Source organism: Siphateles boraxobius, unplaced genomic scaffold (assembly GCF_051911475.1).
Source record: "Siphateles boraxobius isolate OS27281-9 unplaced genomic scaffold, OSU_SipBor_1 1, whole genome shotgun sequence".
In the NCBI taxonomy this organism is placed as follows: Eukaryota; Metazoa; Chordata; class Actinopteri; order Cypriniformes; family Leuciscidae; genus Siphateles; species Siphateles boraxobius.
The window spans coordinates 18,668,703-18,682,708 of NW_027508699.1; the positions used below are offsets into that span (position 1 = coordinate 18,668,703).

General features: G+C 39.4%; 1 protein-coding gene across 2 annotated transcripts in view; it reads left to right on the plus strand.

The window, feature by feature from the left end:
• Positions 1–14,006, plus strand: part of chd7 (chromodomain helicase DNA binding protein 7) — a 78,261-nt gene that overhangs the window by 49,864 nt on the left and 14,391 nt on the right. For both annotated transcript variants that reach the window (XM_077226678.1, XM_077226687.1), the window contains exons 5-20: positions 88–213; positions 319–384; positions 1,091–1,146; positions 1,456–1,570; positions 2,089–2,172; positions 2,344–2,481; positions 2,609–2,730; positions 2,878–3,121; positions 4,828–5,004; positions 10,947–11,090; positions 11,190–11,466; positions 11,601–11,811; positions 12,444–12,639; positions 12,836–13,003; positions 13,207–13,386; positions 13,598–13,708. In XM_077226678.1, coding sequence (XP_077082793.1) covers positions 88–213; positions 319–384; positions 1,091–1,146; positions 1,456–1,570; positions 2,089–2,172; positions 2,344–2,481; positions 2,609–2,730; positions 2,878–3,121; positions 4,828–5,004; positions 10,947–11,090; positions 11,190–11,466; positions 11,601–11,811; positions 12,444–12,639; positions 12,836–13,003; positions 13,207–13,386; positions 13,598–13,708 — 2,415 coding nt within the window. The remainder of the gene's footprint in view (positions 1–87; positions 214–318; positions 385–1,090; positions 1,147–1,455; positions 1,571–2,088; positions 2,173–2,343; positions 2,482–2,608; positions 2,731–2,877; positions 3,122–4,827; positions 5,005–10,946; positions 11,091–11,189; positions 11,467–11,600; positions 11,812–12,443; positions 12,640–12,835; positions 13,004–13,206; positions 13,387–13,597; positions 13,709–14,006) is intronic.

Consider the following 14,006-nt stretch of genomic DNA (forward strand, 5'->3'; position numbering starts at 1 on the left):
CGGTTTATGGCTAATCTTTATCGGATTAAAGACTTGATGGTTTTATTTTTGCCATTTGTGTAACTTTTTTGTTTACGTTGACTACAGAAGAGGCGATCTTGCCGGCAGGTAAAGAGGAAACGCTATACTGAGGACCTGGAGTTCAGAATTTCTGATGATGATGGAGATGATTCCCCAGGACCAAAGTCTCCTTCAGCAACGTCTGAGCAGAAGGTCAGTATTATGAGTTGGAATACTGCTGATGTAACCCACTGTTTGTTATGCATGATGGGTTTTCTCATGCTGACTCTGTGTCCTTCATTCCTGTGTGTGCTGTAGGAATTGCCAGATGCAGAGGGCCCTGTGGTGGAGAAGATAATGGGGATGCGCATTGGAAAGAAAGAGGTGAGCTGAGACACCAAAAGCCTCTCACATGAGCTTTAAACGCTGCTGTCTGCTGGATAAGGGCAGATTACACATAGCTGTCCCAAATCTTGCCCCAGACTGATATGGTCAGGAAGATGCCTGAGTGGGCTAATATTGTCTTCGCCCTGACAGTAGTAGTATTAATCCAGTAAAGGCCGTGGCCAGTTCAGAGCAAAGCCTGTGTGAGGTTTTGAGATGAAGCCATGTAAGAATAAACTGTCTCTCAGCGTGTTTAATCTCAGACCCTTAGATGCAGGCCGTGGCAGCGTGCAACGTTACTTTGAAACCGCTCCACAAAACAAAGCCTGGCCAAAAATAATACGCCGTGCATGGCTTTTAGTAGCGCAGCTGCAAATGGGCTCCCCCTGAGGAAATGGTAGGTTTGGCGTCTGCCGTAGCGCTGTGGTTTTGGCAGGAAGCCAGGCCCTGGGTCAGCTCCCTGTGAATGGGGCTGTGTGTGGTAGAAGAGCTGAAGTGATTCATGACTCAGCCACACAGCGTACTACTAGCTGGAGAAAGAGAGTAGGAGGACGACTAACCCCCCCCCCCCCCCCCCCCCCCCCCATGTTGTCATACTGTTTTTTTTTCCTGGGGTATTACAATTGAGAGTAATGCTAAAACATTTGTTTGTCACATGAAACAAACACATGTTGATCACCAAATATTCCTGCTTCTTATTTTACAGTTGTCATCTGGTGAGGAGGTGGAAGTTGAGGAGTTTTATGTCAAATACAAAGGCTTGTGAGTATCTGATCTTGCATGCCTTTCATCTAATGTGACTTTCTTGCATAATGAAGGTAATTGGAGAATAATTACAGTTAAACATTAATGGAATTAATTTGCCGAATAATGCATACAAGCTACAAAACTATTCAAATGAGTTATCAGATTTTCTCAACTTTGTATAAAACTACTCCTGCAGATGGATCATCACCTGTCATTGTTTAGAACACTATTTGTTACTTTGCTCCTATGTAAACATGCTCAGTCTAGTTTTTCTGACGTTAATTTTTGAATGATAGTTCACCCATGACTTTGTTTTTTTTTCAGCTCCTACCTGCATTGTCGCTGGGCAGACGTCGAAGAGCTGGAGAAGGATAAGAGAATCCAGCAGAAGGTTAAGAGGTTCAAGGCAAAGCAAGCCCTCAGTAACTTCCTTAGTGAGGTTAGCATCAGCCCTCCATTTTCCTTGCCATCCACCATTTTGTCTTTTTTTCATTCTCCCCGCCCCTCTCAATTTATGGCCCTCACTGATAATGGTGGCAGTATGTATGCTCAACAGTGGTGTATTGTGGTGGTATTATGGTGGCTTTTCGAACAATCTCATGCATGCTAAGGCAATAAAACGCCTCACTTCAAGCCCTTATCTCAGTTGCACGCAATCTCCCTTCACATGTTTAGTTTGGTTCACAAGTTAAAGTAATTCAAGCAGTTGTATTGAAACGAATGCTGAGACTTTCATTTGTGGTGTGCAAGTCCACACTGCCATTCGAAATGGCTTTTCACTCTATCAAAACCAGGTGGGGTTTTCCCAGAGAGATTTATGCCACCCACATCAGAAAGCTTTGAAATTATTCCACCTGGTAGATTCTCATTTAAAGTCTCATAGTAGTTGTGGCTCAAGCGGCAGTGAAACTTCCATTCTGTAGTGCTCTAACTAATCAATCACATTCTTATTGACAGATGGATGATGAGCCCTTCAACCCAGATTATGTGGAGGTGGACAGGGTTCTGGACGTGTCTGAAAGCACAGATGAAAATGGAGAGGTATGACTTGTGTCTCTCATCCATTCGCTTCAATCGTTCTTAAACCATCCGTCTTTCAAAACAATATGGATAACCTTGATTAAATCTCTTACGAGAGCCACCCCCAGAAAATTTAGAAAGATATGAGAACCCTATTTTGGAAAACTGTTGAGTTGATGTGTGTTCCTGCAGCCTGTAACTTTGTACCTGGTAAAGTGGTGCTCCTTGCCTTACGAGGACAGCACGTGGGAGTTAAAAGCTGACATCGACCAAGGGAAGATTGAGGAGTTCGAGAGAGTGATGGCACGTGAGCCAGAGCCAAAGCGCGTGGTAAGAGCTGGCAGTCCTTTAGCCCTCTCTTTATTTTTACTTTGGAGTGCTGAGCCAGTGAGGAGAGAGGGCCACGTTCTTGCGGTTGCATGGAAACCACTAACGGGAATTGTTTTATTCGAAACAGGAGCGACCTCCTACCAGTGACTGGCAGAAATCCGAGAGTTCCAGAGAATATCAAAACGGCAATGCACTCAGGGAATACCAGCTGGAGGGAGTCAACTGGCTGCTCTTCAACTGGTACAACACGTATGTATGCAATTACCCAGCCGTCCAACTGCACTGCTTACTCGCACATGGACTGAAGTACATTTTTCAAGTTATTTAAATGCAGGAATGTCATGAATTGCTGCCGCTGCATGAAAATCTTTACCTTTTTTTTGTTTCTGCTCTCAGACGAAACTGTATTTTAGCTGATGAAATGGGCCTTGGCAAAACAATCCAGTCTATCACATTCCTCTATGAGATATACCTGAAGGGAATCCACGGTCCTTACTTGGTGATTGCTCCTCTTTCCACCATTCCAAACTGGGAGAGGGAGTTTAGGACATGGACTGAGCTGAATGTAGTGGTCTATCATGGTAGCCAGGCAAGCCGAAAGACAATTCAGGCTTATGAGATGTACTACAGAGACACACAGGTAAATAATGCTTCTTTGATCATTTGATATGCATAGATCATTTTATATAATTTAAGTCCGCATTTCCCAACCAGTGTGCCGTCTGTCGAGTGCAGGGGTGCCGTGTGCGAAATTCATCAAACATTTTAAAATTGCTAAAATATGTATAAAAATAATAATTTATGTACCATCAATCTCGGATGTCTCTAACAACAAATAATGCGCAAAAATGTATAATAAAAATGCAAATCGTAAGTTTTCGGCGTTCAATTGTGGTGGTTGTTCATGTTTTAATTCCCATGCTACATTCCCAGTGCGTACACATACAGCTGCCTCTTTTTCATGGGTTGTTGCGCTTACTGTCAAATCACACAAAAATATTGTCACAACGTCCGTCCTGCCGCGTATTCACATAAACGCATCGGTTATGTCCATGCTGTCAACGGTAATGCATGTGATTTTAATGTTTTTCAGTTTAACGCTTTCAAATATTTTACGTAATTAACGCAGCATCCATTTTTTTCGTCATCCTTTGGTTAGCGTTACGTTATATGATCACATTCTTCTACATGCAAATGCTTTTAAACCATGCAAGCGACAAAAGAGAACGCCTGTATGTCCTGTCACACACGCAGGAATCGACTTATCTTTCGCGCTTGAACGAATGATAACACACAATTATGCCAAAATGTCCATTTTGTTGAGTATCCTCATAAGAGCAGTCTTAAATTAGTTAAAGTCTTAAATGGAACGTAAGGAGTTGAGAAAATGGGATGCGTGTGAAATCCACATGTGCAGCAGAATCAAAGAACACAGGTAACACAAAATTACTCCCTGCTCTTGACTAAAGAATGCTTGTAGCTTTAAGGATAAATCTATTTAATTTACAATTTATGCAGTGAAGACTGTAAAGTGTTTGATAACTTTATTCAATTTCTGTATATTTCCTACCTGTTAGACAGGTAGGAAGGGTGCAGGTAAATTACATTTATTATGGGTTTATGAGAGGATTGTTTTAAGTTCACTTAAATTAAAGGTGGTTATATTTTTTGGAGCCTAATAAATGTTTAAAAAAATTAATTGTCACCATTCATCACTACAGTATAATTGAAATATCAATGTTCAAAATTGAAAATAAAATAATTTAAGACATCAGCAGCAGTATTGGTATCAGTGAATACTGGCCTTCATTCAAGATGCCATTAAACAATTATTTAAAATATACTGTTGTTTCTACATTAATTTGGAGATTAACTGTAAAATTATTACATTATAAAATATATTACAAACGTATATTAAATGCAAGCTATCTTGTACAATTTAAAAAAAAAATCCCAATATAAAAACACAAATGCACTGAGTGAGCAAACATTTAGGTGAGATTTGTATTTGAGCAATGTTTATATATGAATAAAAGCCTTAACTAAATGTCATATAAAGTGAAGAAATTATTTCTTCAGAAGAAATTAGTGATTCCTAGACTTTCAAAAGCTTCTTCCATGTGGTATTGAAAATCGATATATTTCAAGGTATCAAAGAAGTATCGTGACAACATTAGTTTAGGGTGCCACAAATTATTTAACATTTTCAAAGGGGGCCGTGACTGAAAAAGGTTGGAAAACATTGAGTTACTGATGCTATTGTTTCACAAGATTTCTGCAGGACTCTATACATAAGATTGTGCATTCAAGAACCCTTAAACGTAACCAAAATCTCTTTTCCTGCAGGGTCGTGTAATAAAGGGAGCCTACAAATTCCATGCAATCATCACCACGTTTGAGATGATCCTGACAGACTGCCCTGAGCTACGGAGTGTGCCGTGGCGCTGTGTGATCATTGATGAGGCTCATAGACTCAAGAACAGGAACTGCAAGCTGCTTGAGGGCCTAAAGATGATGGACATGGTTAGTGCTTCCACCTAAAAAACAAATTTTTTCTGAAAAGAACCAGCTATAACCAGATGCAGGGTTCCCATGGTGCTGAAAAAGCCTTCTATTTATCATGTAGCATTATTTAACAGCAATGTACATTTAAGTATTACAATTAAGAGAAGACGAGCAACATTTGCAAGCAACATGTTCAACATATTAACTTGGCAGTTTGTGCTTGGTTATTGGTAACATTCCTCTAGAATATATTTTTAAAAAAATAAGATAAAAGACAGAACAACTGAGTTTTTAAATTTAGCTTTAGACTACTTTAACTTAAGACTAAAAACTGCAACAAAAAAGGCTATATCCAAAATATTGTTTTGAGTCAGTCAGCCCTCAGTTTTTCTAATATACTTAAAGGACCACAGGAAGTAAAGTGCATTGCAACAAAAAAATGACTAATGACTTTCATATCTGTATCTATCTATAACGTTAACTCACTTCTCAGGGCAGGCCTAACAAGCCAGCCCCATTGTCAGTTCACATTTCTTGGGACGTCAAGAAATGCAGTTGACACTGACCGAACCACAGCTGCACTATGATAGCTTTTGCATAATGAGTCAATGATACATTCTGGGGTAGTTGTTTTTTTTCTGGGATGCTCAGTCAGAGTTTGTGGGCATTTAGAGAGGTAGAGAAAGAGGGGGGGGTAGAGATTATTAGACCCATATCTCCCAAAGCTTACTACTTAAAGGTGCTCTAAGCGATGTCACGCGTTTTTTAGGCCAAAACATTTTTTGTCACATACAGCAAACATCTCCTCACTAACCGCTAACTGCCTGTCCCCTAAACACACTGTAAAAAGTGACGTCACCCGACACCGCTTAGAGCACCTTTAAGCATCAATGGCAGATTTTTCTTTATAAATATAAGCATCTCTGCATTTTTGGCTGACAGCTTGTTCCTCTTCTCATCTATAATATTCCCTGCTGTGCTAAAAAGCCACTCGTTATCAACACTTTTGCGAGAGCCGGAAAGCGGCTTTTATTGTTCTGCCAAAAAAAAGTGGCAGTCCACTTTGTGGGATAACTGGCTCTGACAGGTAGAGATTCAATTGCAATGATGCTGAGCTGCTGATGTCACTGCCACCACATTCCCGATCTCCACCTAACAACTCCGCATACATAGCATGCAAGGAGCCAGTTTGTGGTACTTTCTTTGGGGGTCCGGACCTGCTTGCAGCCAAACTCGCTTCACCATCCTGCTGCTCCAGTCCAGTGGCCAGGACATCAGAAAGCAGCCCACGTATCTAGGGCTTGACTGAGTCAGAGAAATATCTGTCTTTGTACCTTTTATTAACAAGAAAGCAAAACATTCATTAATTTATTTGGATTAAATATAAATTTGTCAAAAATCAGAATCAGAAATACTTTAATGATTGTTACAGTTGCTCCACGTTAGAAAATTATAAGAAAAATGGGAAATCTATATTAAAAAAATGTTCTATTATTTAATGCATTTCGAAGGTTATGATTGGCTCTTGTTATTAGCCAGCCTAGCATACTCTAAAAAATATGCTTTTTTATTCTGTAGTCTTATTAACTCTTCTAAATGCTTGTTTACAGCAAATTTAACAGAATTTGAAGGAAATAACAGCCTACACAAAAGAATAACATAATTACACTATTCATTTCAGTAATAGCTCCTTGTATCAATCATTTAGACCAAAGATACATATTCTTGCCATATGAATTAGTCAAAGATATATTTGTCAATTCTGAATTTAAACACTCATTTGCATGCTCTTTAATTCGCTCTGACAGCCACACAGCGCGCGCACACACAAACGAATGTGTAAATTGAGTTTTCTCACCTCTGAAAATGGATTGTAGCGATGCTACAGGCGCTCGGATTCAATGTCACGGAATATTTTCTGGACCGCTTCCAACAATGTGGCTTTTGAAGTTTTTACACCGTGGTCAGTCTCTGCTGTCTTAAGAAGACTAGTTAAAGCTCTGATGGGTGGTATAACATATGCAGCCGATGCAGTTGATCAGCTGATCTGTTGCCTGAGCTCTTCAAATGGGGCGAGTAGCGAAATCATGTTTTCTACTAATTTCCACTGGCTGACGTGAACATGGAAGGTAAGTCATAGTCTGCTCCATAAGCACACAAGTTTTTGTTTCTGTTCCAGCAGACTCTGAAGCATGTATACAGTACTGTTCCACCTGGTAGGTACATCTTGCAGTAGTCTCTGCATAGGCTGGCCCAGTTGTTTCTGAAGTTTCTTACTTGGAAGTCGGGAGTAAGCAAGCGGGGAGTGTTTGAAATGACCGTTGCGTCTTCCAGAGGCGATTATATCAGCGATGCTGCGTTGTGACATTACTGTCACAGCGAGCTGCCGTGAATGCGCCATGCGCATCTGGTTCTCAAAAGAGCACCTGGAGATGCTGCTTGGTACTCGCACTTTATGCAGCACACTTATCCTACAAGCTGTCGTCATCACAAATGAAATAAGTAGTGCTTTTGTTTTTCAGGCAAGTCTAACTGTATTCAGTAATATTGTATTTAGTAATTGAATAATCAAATGTAAAAATAAGACTATAGTCTTCACTGAATAAATTAAATATAATTCATGTAATTAATACTCTTTATCTGTGTTAAAGATATAAAAGTGATTTTCTTTTTCTTTTGTCTTTTACCACGCATGCGCACCAGTTATGTGCACCCCTGCACATAATAGCATTACATTGATCAATGTATCCCTGTATTGATTCGTAAATGTATTGCAGAGTTTTTCTGTGGTATCGGCAAAAATCATATCGCTGACTAAGTAAATCGATAAAAGATCGCATTAATGATTAATGTTTTCCAGCTCTGGAATTTCACAGAAGTTAATTTTAAGTCATAGTTTTGGTATGGTCTTTTTCTTTTTTTTTAAAGTTGTTCTGAATGCATTAATAAAACAATCTGAATTTGAATGATTTTAAAAATCCTTTAGTATTCACAAGGTAATGAAAATACATTGGTAAATAAGGGTGCTCCAATTGATTGGGCGCCGATTGTTATTGGCCGGGAACAGCTTTATATAGTTTGATCTGTGTTCTCTATAAAGGCCGATCAGATGACAAAACTCGTGTGACAATTTTTCTATGCACAGCTAAAATTGCTTCACTACATTAACTAGGGATGCACGATATATCGACCATATATCGATATCGGCCGATAAATGGTCTTTTTTGATGTTATCGTTATCGATCCTATAAGAAAATTTGGCCGATATATCAAAGCCGATAGATAATAGATTATTTACTTCAGTTGACAGATGCCGCTGTTCGCCATGATGGTTCTGAATGATTGGATTCACTTCGAAAAGGAAGATACAGTTCAGTGCAACATGTGCAGCACAAATCTGTCACATAGGCTTCATAACACTATAATAAAAACGCCTGTAAAAGAATGTTGTGAATTCTTGTTCGCCAGTGTTTCAGCGCGACGAGCGCGTTGTTTTGGAAAGAGCGCATCTATGGAGTTAAGCCTTCATGACAAGCATAGTCAAGTTCTCTTGAGCATTCGCAGCATTCTGTGCCATTGTAAGTTGTAATATGTTTATTTTGTGTATATATATCTGTATTATTATATATATTATATATAATTATATATATTATCCTATATTATTAATCTAATATAGGATGCGTTTGGTTGAGTTAATGAACGATGCAGTAGCGCTTCATTGTACCGGTGATCATCTTTATAGCCTATTTAGCATGCGCGCAGCTCAAACAGCAATGCACATTCCTAACTATAATTGAGACTGTCATATACATGCCATTATAATGAGAACACTATTGTAATAAAACGTTGTGAATTCTCTGGGTTTAGTTGCCGTGTTTCAGCGCGTTGTTGTGGGAATAGCGCGTCCAGAACAGGGATTAGCCTACTGCAACATTATGACCAGCACAAGTTCGATTAGGCATTCACGTCATTTTGTGCAGATAAGTCGTAATATAAAGTTGATGTAAAATAAATATCTGATTAATCTCACATATGATGCGTTTCGTGGATTTAAACAGCCAGCTAGAAAAGTTCTTCAGTTTCCCGGTGCTCGTTCTCTTCAGCTTAAGCACGCGCAGATTGAACAACAATGCAAAACATTAAAACCTATGATTGGGACTGTCATATAATTATAATTGTATTCACTATTGTAATAAATTTGTAAATTCTTTGGGTTTGCATTCTTCAGCAACCGTTGAGTTGATTAACCTTCTAGCAAAGCGATTTGGTTTAACGTTCGTTCTCTTCAGCTTCAGCGCGCGCAGCTCACACAGCAATGTCATTTGAAACAGTAATTAAGCTATTAAAGATTTTGACTATCACTGTAATATTAAAAATGTTTAATTTTTTTCAAAAACATTGTGTTATAATTAATAACTACCATTATTTTGTTCTCGTATTATTTTCATCAACGATGTGGTTTGATAAAAATAATTTCCTTATTGTCCGTGCAGAGGCGATTCCATTTTATTGATCCATTTTGTTTCTTTATATGCAGCCCAATGTTATCCAATGACTTGTTTGCATTATTTAGGTATTTTATTTTTTGTTAGGCAATAGATTTTTTGATAACACTTTACAATAAGGTCTCATTTGTTAATGCATTAACTAACAGAGAGCAATAGCCTTTGTTATAGTAGTTAATAAAATGTGTGTGTTCATGTTAGTTCACAATGCATTGACTAATGTTAACAGATACAACTTTCTTAAAAATTTAAAAAAAAAAAATTATTTTAAAAGTTAAGGAATCTTACACTGGTTCAAACTAGGCTGTACTGTATTGTATATGTTTGATTTATGTTAAAAGTGTTTGAGACAAGGCTTTTAATGGTGAGCCTTTTGTTTATGTATACAGGCTATCAAAGTATATACATTTTTTTAATTTAGATTTATCGGCCAATATATCGGTTATCGGCTTTCAAATGTAAAGAATTATCGGTTATCGGTATCGGCCAAAATGTTCATATCGGTGCATCCCTAACATTAACCAGTCTAGCAGTTTTACCAGGTGTCTGAAAAGGACAAAAAATTTGCAATGTCTTTGCATGAAACCAGAGCTGTACAATCTTAATGCATTTCTTTCCTTCACAGCATTGCTCTTTGGTTCATCCCTAAAAGCCAAACTTAATGTCCAAATCAAGAGTTGCTGTTCTCCATGCAGCTTATCTGTGTGTGTGCCCTGAGAGGGAGTGGAACTCGGAGAAGCAAAGTATACTTTGGGCTTCGGGTTCGTGCCTAAACGGTCATACACACAGAAATGTCAAAATGAGAATTTGCTTAAAAGTAGTTGGTTTTGTCTTAATTGAATATAAACAGGAAACAGGTTGCATGTGTAACAGTATAATGGATCTGTGCATTCGGTCTTAGATGTGCAGTAGGTTTTTTGTGCTGCTGTCACTGTTTCAATGTTAATCAAAAAACAAAAATCAGTCGCTGCTCTTAAGTAGATTTAGCAGGTTTCATTTATACAGTGAAAACAATACGGTCGATTTAAATTGATAAATTTCTGTTAATGGACTGTTCTGTTTTTATTATTTCACAGGTATGCTATATTTGTTAAGCTCAAAGTTGTTCCTAATCACACTCAAGGGAAGGAATATAATATGTTGCACATTTTGCTTGCCAATAAAGGTGGTCAATTCATGATACTTTCTTATTGCTTAATTTTTTATACTTAAAAACATTGTTGTCAAGAATTTCTAACTAACACCAGTGGATCTATTTGAAGCCTTCTATTTATCATGTAGTATTATTTATTTAGGTGATTGTATCGGTGATCAGTATCGGCCAATACTGCTTCCAGTAATCGGTGATCGGCCCCAGAAACCCTGATTGGAGTACCCTTATTTGTTAACATGGTGAAAGGACTTTGGAGGAATTCATTCTTGTTTGTCAGTTAACAAGACTCTTATCTTCCATAGGAGCACAAAGTCCTGCTGACTGGGACCCCACTGCAAAACACAGTGGAGGAGCTCTTCAGTCTCCTTAATTTCCTGGAGCCAGATAGGTTTCCTTCAGAGTCCACCTTCATGCTGGAGTTTGGAGATCTTAAAACAGAAGAGCAGGTATGGAATATCAGCACTTGTTAAACCACTTTACTTTGTGTGTGAAAAGGTTCAGAGATGCCTGGATGTTTTCTAATGGATGTAATTTCTTTGTTTCAGGTGCAAAAGCTGCAGGCCATTCTGAAGCCCATGATGCTGCGCCGATTGAAGGAGGATGTTGAGAAGAATCTTGCACCGAAAGAGGAGACCATTATTGAAGTGGAACTGACCAATGTGCAGAAGAAATACTACCGTGCCATCTTGGAGAAGAACTTTGCCTTCCTTTCCAAGAGTGGAGGAGGTGGCAGCGGAGGTGGAGGAGGATCCAGTGTTCCCAACTTGCTGAACACCATGATGGAACTGAGAAAGTGCTGTAATCACCCCTACCTCATTAATGGTGAGCAACAATATCAGATGTGAAACACTACATGTGAAATGAAAATTTTTTATTTGCTAATGGTGTTTGCTTAAACTGTGTAACCATTTCTCCAGTCAGACAGACTTAAATTTCATTATTTTCTCTGTCTGTAGGAGCTGAGGAGAAGATAATGGAGGAGTTCAGGGAGAGTCACCCCTTAGATTACCCAGAGTTCCACCTCCAAGCCATGGTCCAGGCTGCAGGAAAACTGGTGCTGATCGACAAGCTGCTCCCCAAACTGAAGGCAGGGGGTCACCGTGTGCTCATCTTTTCCCAGATGGTGCGCTGTCTGGACATCCTGGAGGACTACCTCATCCAGAGACGGTAGGATGGCTGAGCCCACACCACTGCCAATAAATTGAGAGAGAAACACTTTTTAATTTAAAGGGGCATTCAGCAACCCTAGCTATATATCACTTTTGTTGTCGCATGTTTTCTCAACGAGCTCCCCCTACAGCTGTGAGGTGTATATTTCACAACAATGTCGTAAAAAAAACCTCACTTGCGGCACCCTTCTCCCCCTCTCTACCGCTGCTCATGTGCATTTGTTTTTGTCGGAGCTGGCCAACTTTATCGTGTAGAGCTATGTCTACCGAGGTGGGTAATACATCATACACATTGAGGGTGGCGTGTGTTTGTTGAATTGCCATAAAGCAGTTTGTTTCTCGCTCGTTCTCGCTTCTCACGAGACTTCCTATTTCCAATTTACCGGGACGTTAATCCTCATGTTGCAAGGTTGGTTTTCCGCCTAGGAACGTTGGGGGGAGCGGGGAAAGTCACCATTCTCACCAGAACAGGTTATTAAACCATACAAATGCTTTCTAAACTGTTTTATTAAGCTGAAATAGTTGCCGAATGCCCCTTTAATGTGAAATCTCATGTGTCAAAAAACTTAAGAAATGCAATCAACCAATAAAAATGTATAGGTAATGTATGCTCAATTTCCTGTAATCTAGGTATCCATATGAGCGTATAGATGGCAGAGTTCGAGGAAATCTACGCCAGGCAGCTATTGACCGCTTCTCACGACCAGAATCTGACCGTTTCGTGTTCCTGCTATGCACCAGGGCTGGAGGCTTGGGTATTAACTTAACTGCAGCTGATACGTGCATTATATTTGACTCCGACTGGAACCCTCAGAATGACTTACAGGTAAGGATGGTATGCAAGTGAAAATGTGCTCGACCTTCATTGGAAGCCATTTTATTTCACAAAGAATCTTAAAGCTGCATTCCAACCAGTAACTCAGCTGGAAGTGCACTATCACATTATGCAACCTTGGCAGTTTTCTAGGATGTGTTTGCGATTCTTAAGAGGGTGTGTGACCGTTTTGTGCTGTTGCCTTCAGGCACAGGCTCGATGCCACAGGATAGGACAAAGCAAGGCTGTGAAGATTTACCGCCTGATCACCAGAAACTCCTACGAAAGAGAAATGTTTGACAAGGCCAGTCTGAAGTTAGGACTGGACAAGGCAGTGCTTCAGTCCATGAGCGGGAGGGAGAATGCTGCCAACGGGGTATGAACTGCACATAACGCCACCATCTTGTGGTGTTTCACTGAAACAATATTCCAGATGGTTCATTAATCAAACGTACTGAGACTGATTTTATTTTTTACTGTCTACCTAAATTAGTTCATTGCATAAAATACCCATGATGAAAACAGTAAATTTGAGATCTGTATTTTGTGAAGTTGATTCATTCGTTTTTCTTTTTTTAGGTTCAGCAGCTCTCTAAAAAGGAGGTAGAGGACCTCCTACGTAAAGGAGCTTATGGAGCTCTAATGGATGAAGAGGATGAGGGATCAAAGTTCTGTGAAGAAGACATTGATCAGATTTTGCAGAGACGCACACAGACCATTACCATTGAATCAGAAGGGAAAGGCTCAACATTTGCTAAGGTGATGACATTTTTTTAAAATCTTTCTTTTTTTTGCCATGGCTGAGGCATTTATGATATTAATTTAAAAAATTGACCCACCCATCAATGTTATTGTGTAATTACAAGTATATATGCTTACTACCCATTTCATCTTGCTCTTAAAAAAGTGCAGCCTAAAGGGTAAGTGTGTCTGATCTCACCATTTACATTAATTTTTTTTCCCCTACCAGGCAAGTTTTGTGGCCTCTGGGAACAGAACCGACATTTCTCTAGAGGACCCAGATTTCTGGCAGAAATGGGCAAAGAAAGCAGAGCTGGACCTGGATGTGATCAATGGCAGGGTAAGATGCAAATTAACGGAGGAATGGAGCTCTCTTGTACTGTGAATTCTTCACCGAAGATGTTGCATGAAAGTGAGGCACACTAATCTGTAGCACACTCCCTCGTAGTCATGTGTGGAGCACTTACGGCTGACTATTTATTGTTTCGTTAATGTTAGGGTCATGAATTAGCAGCTTTTGACAGGTATCATATTCATAATCCCATTTGACAATTAACTGAAGATGGTGTGAATTCAAATCTTGGTAGTTTCTTCCGCACTTGGTTGTCACTCCTCATAAATATGCTATCTTTGCATAA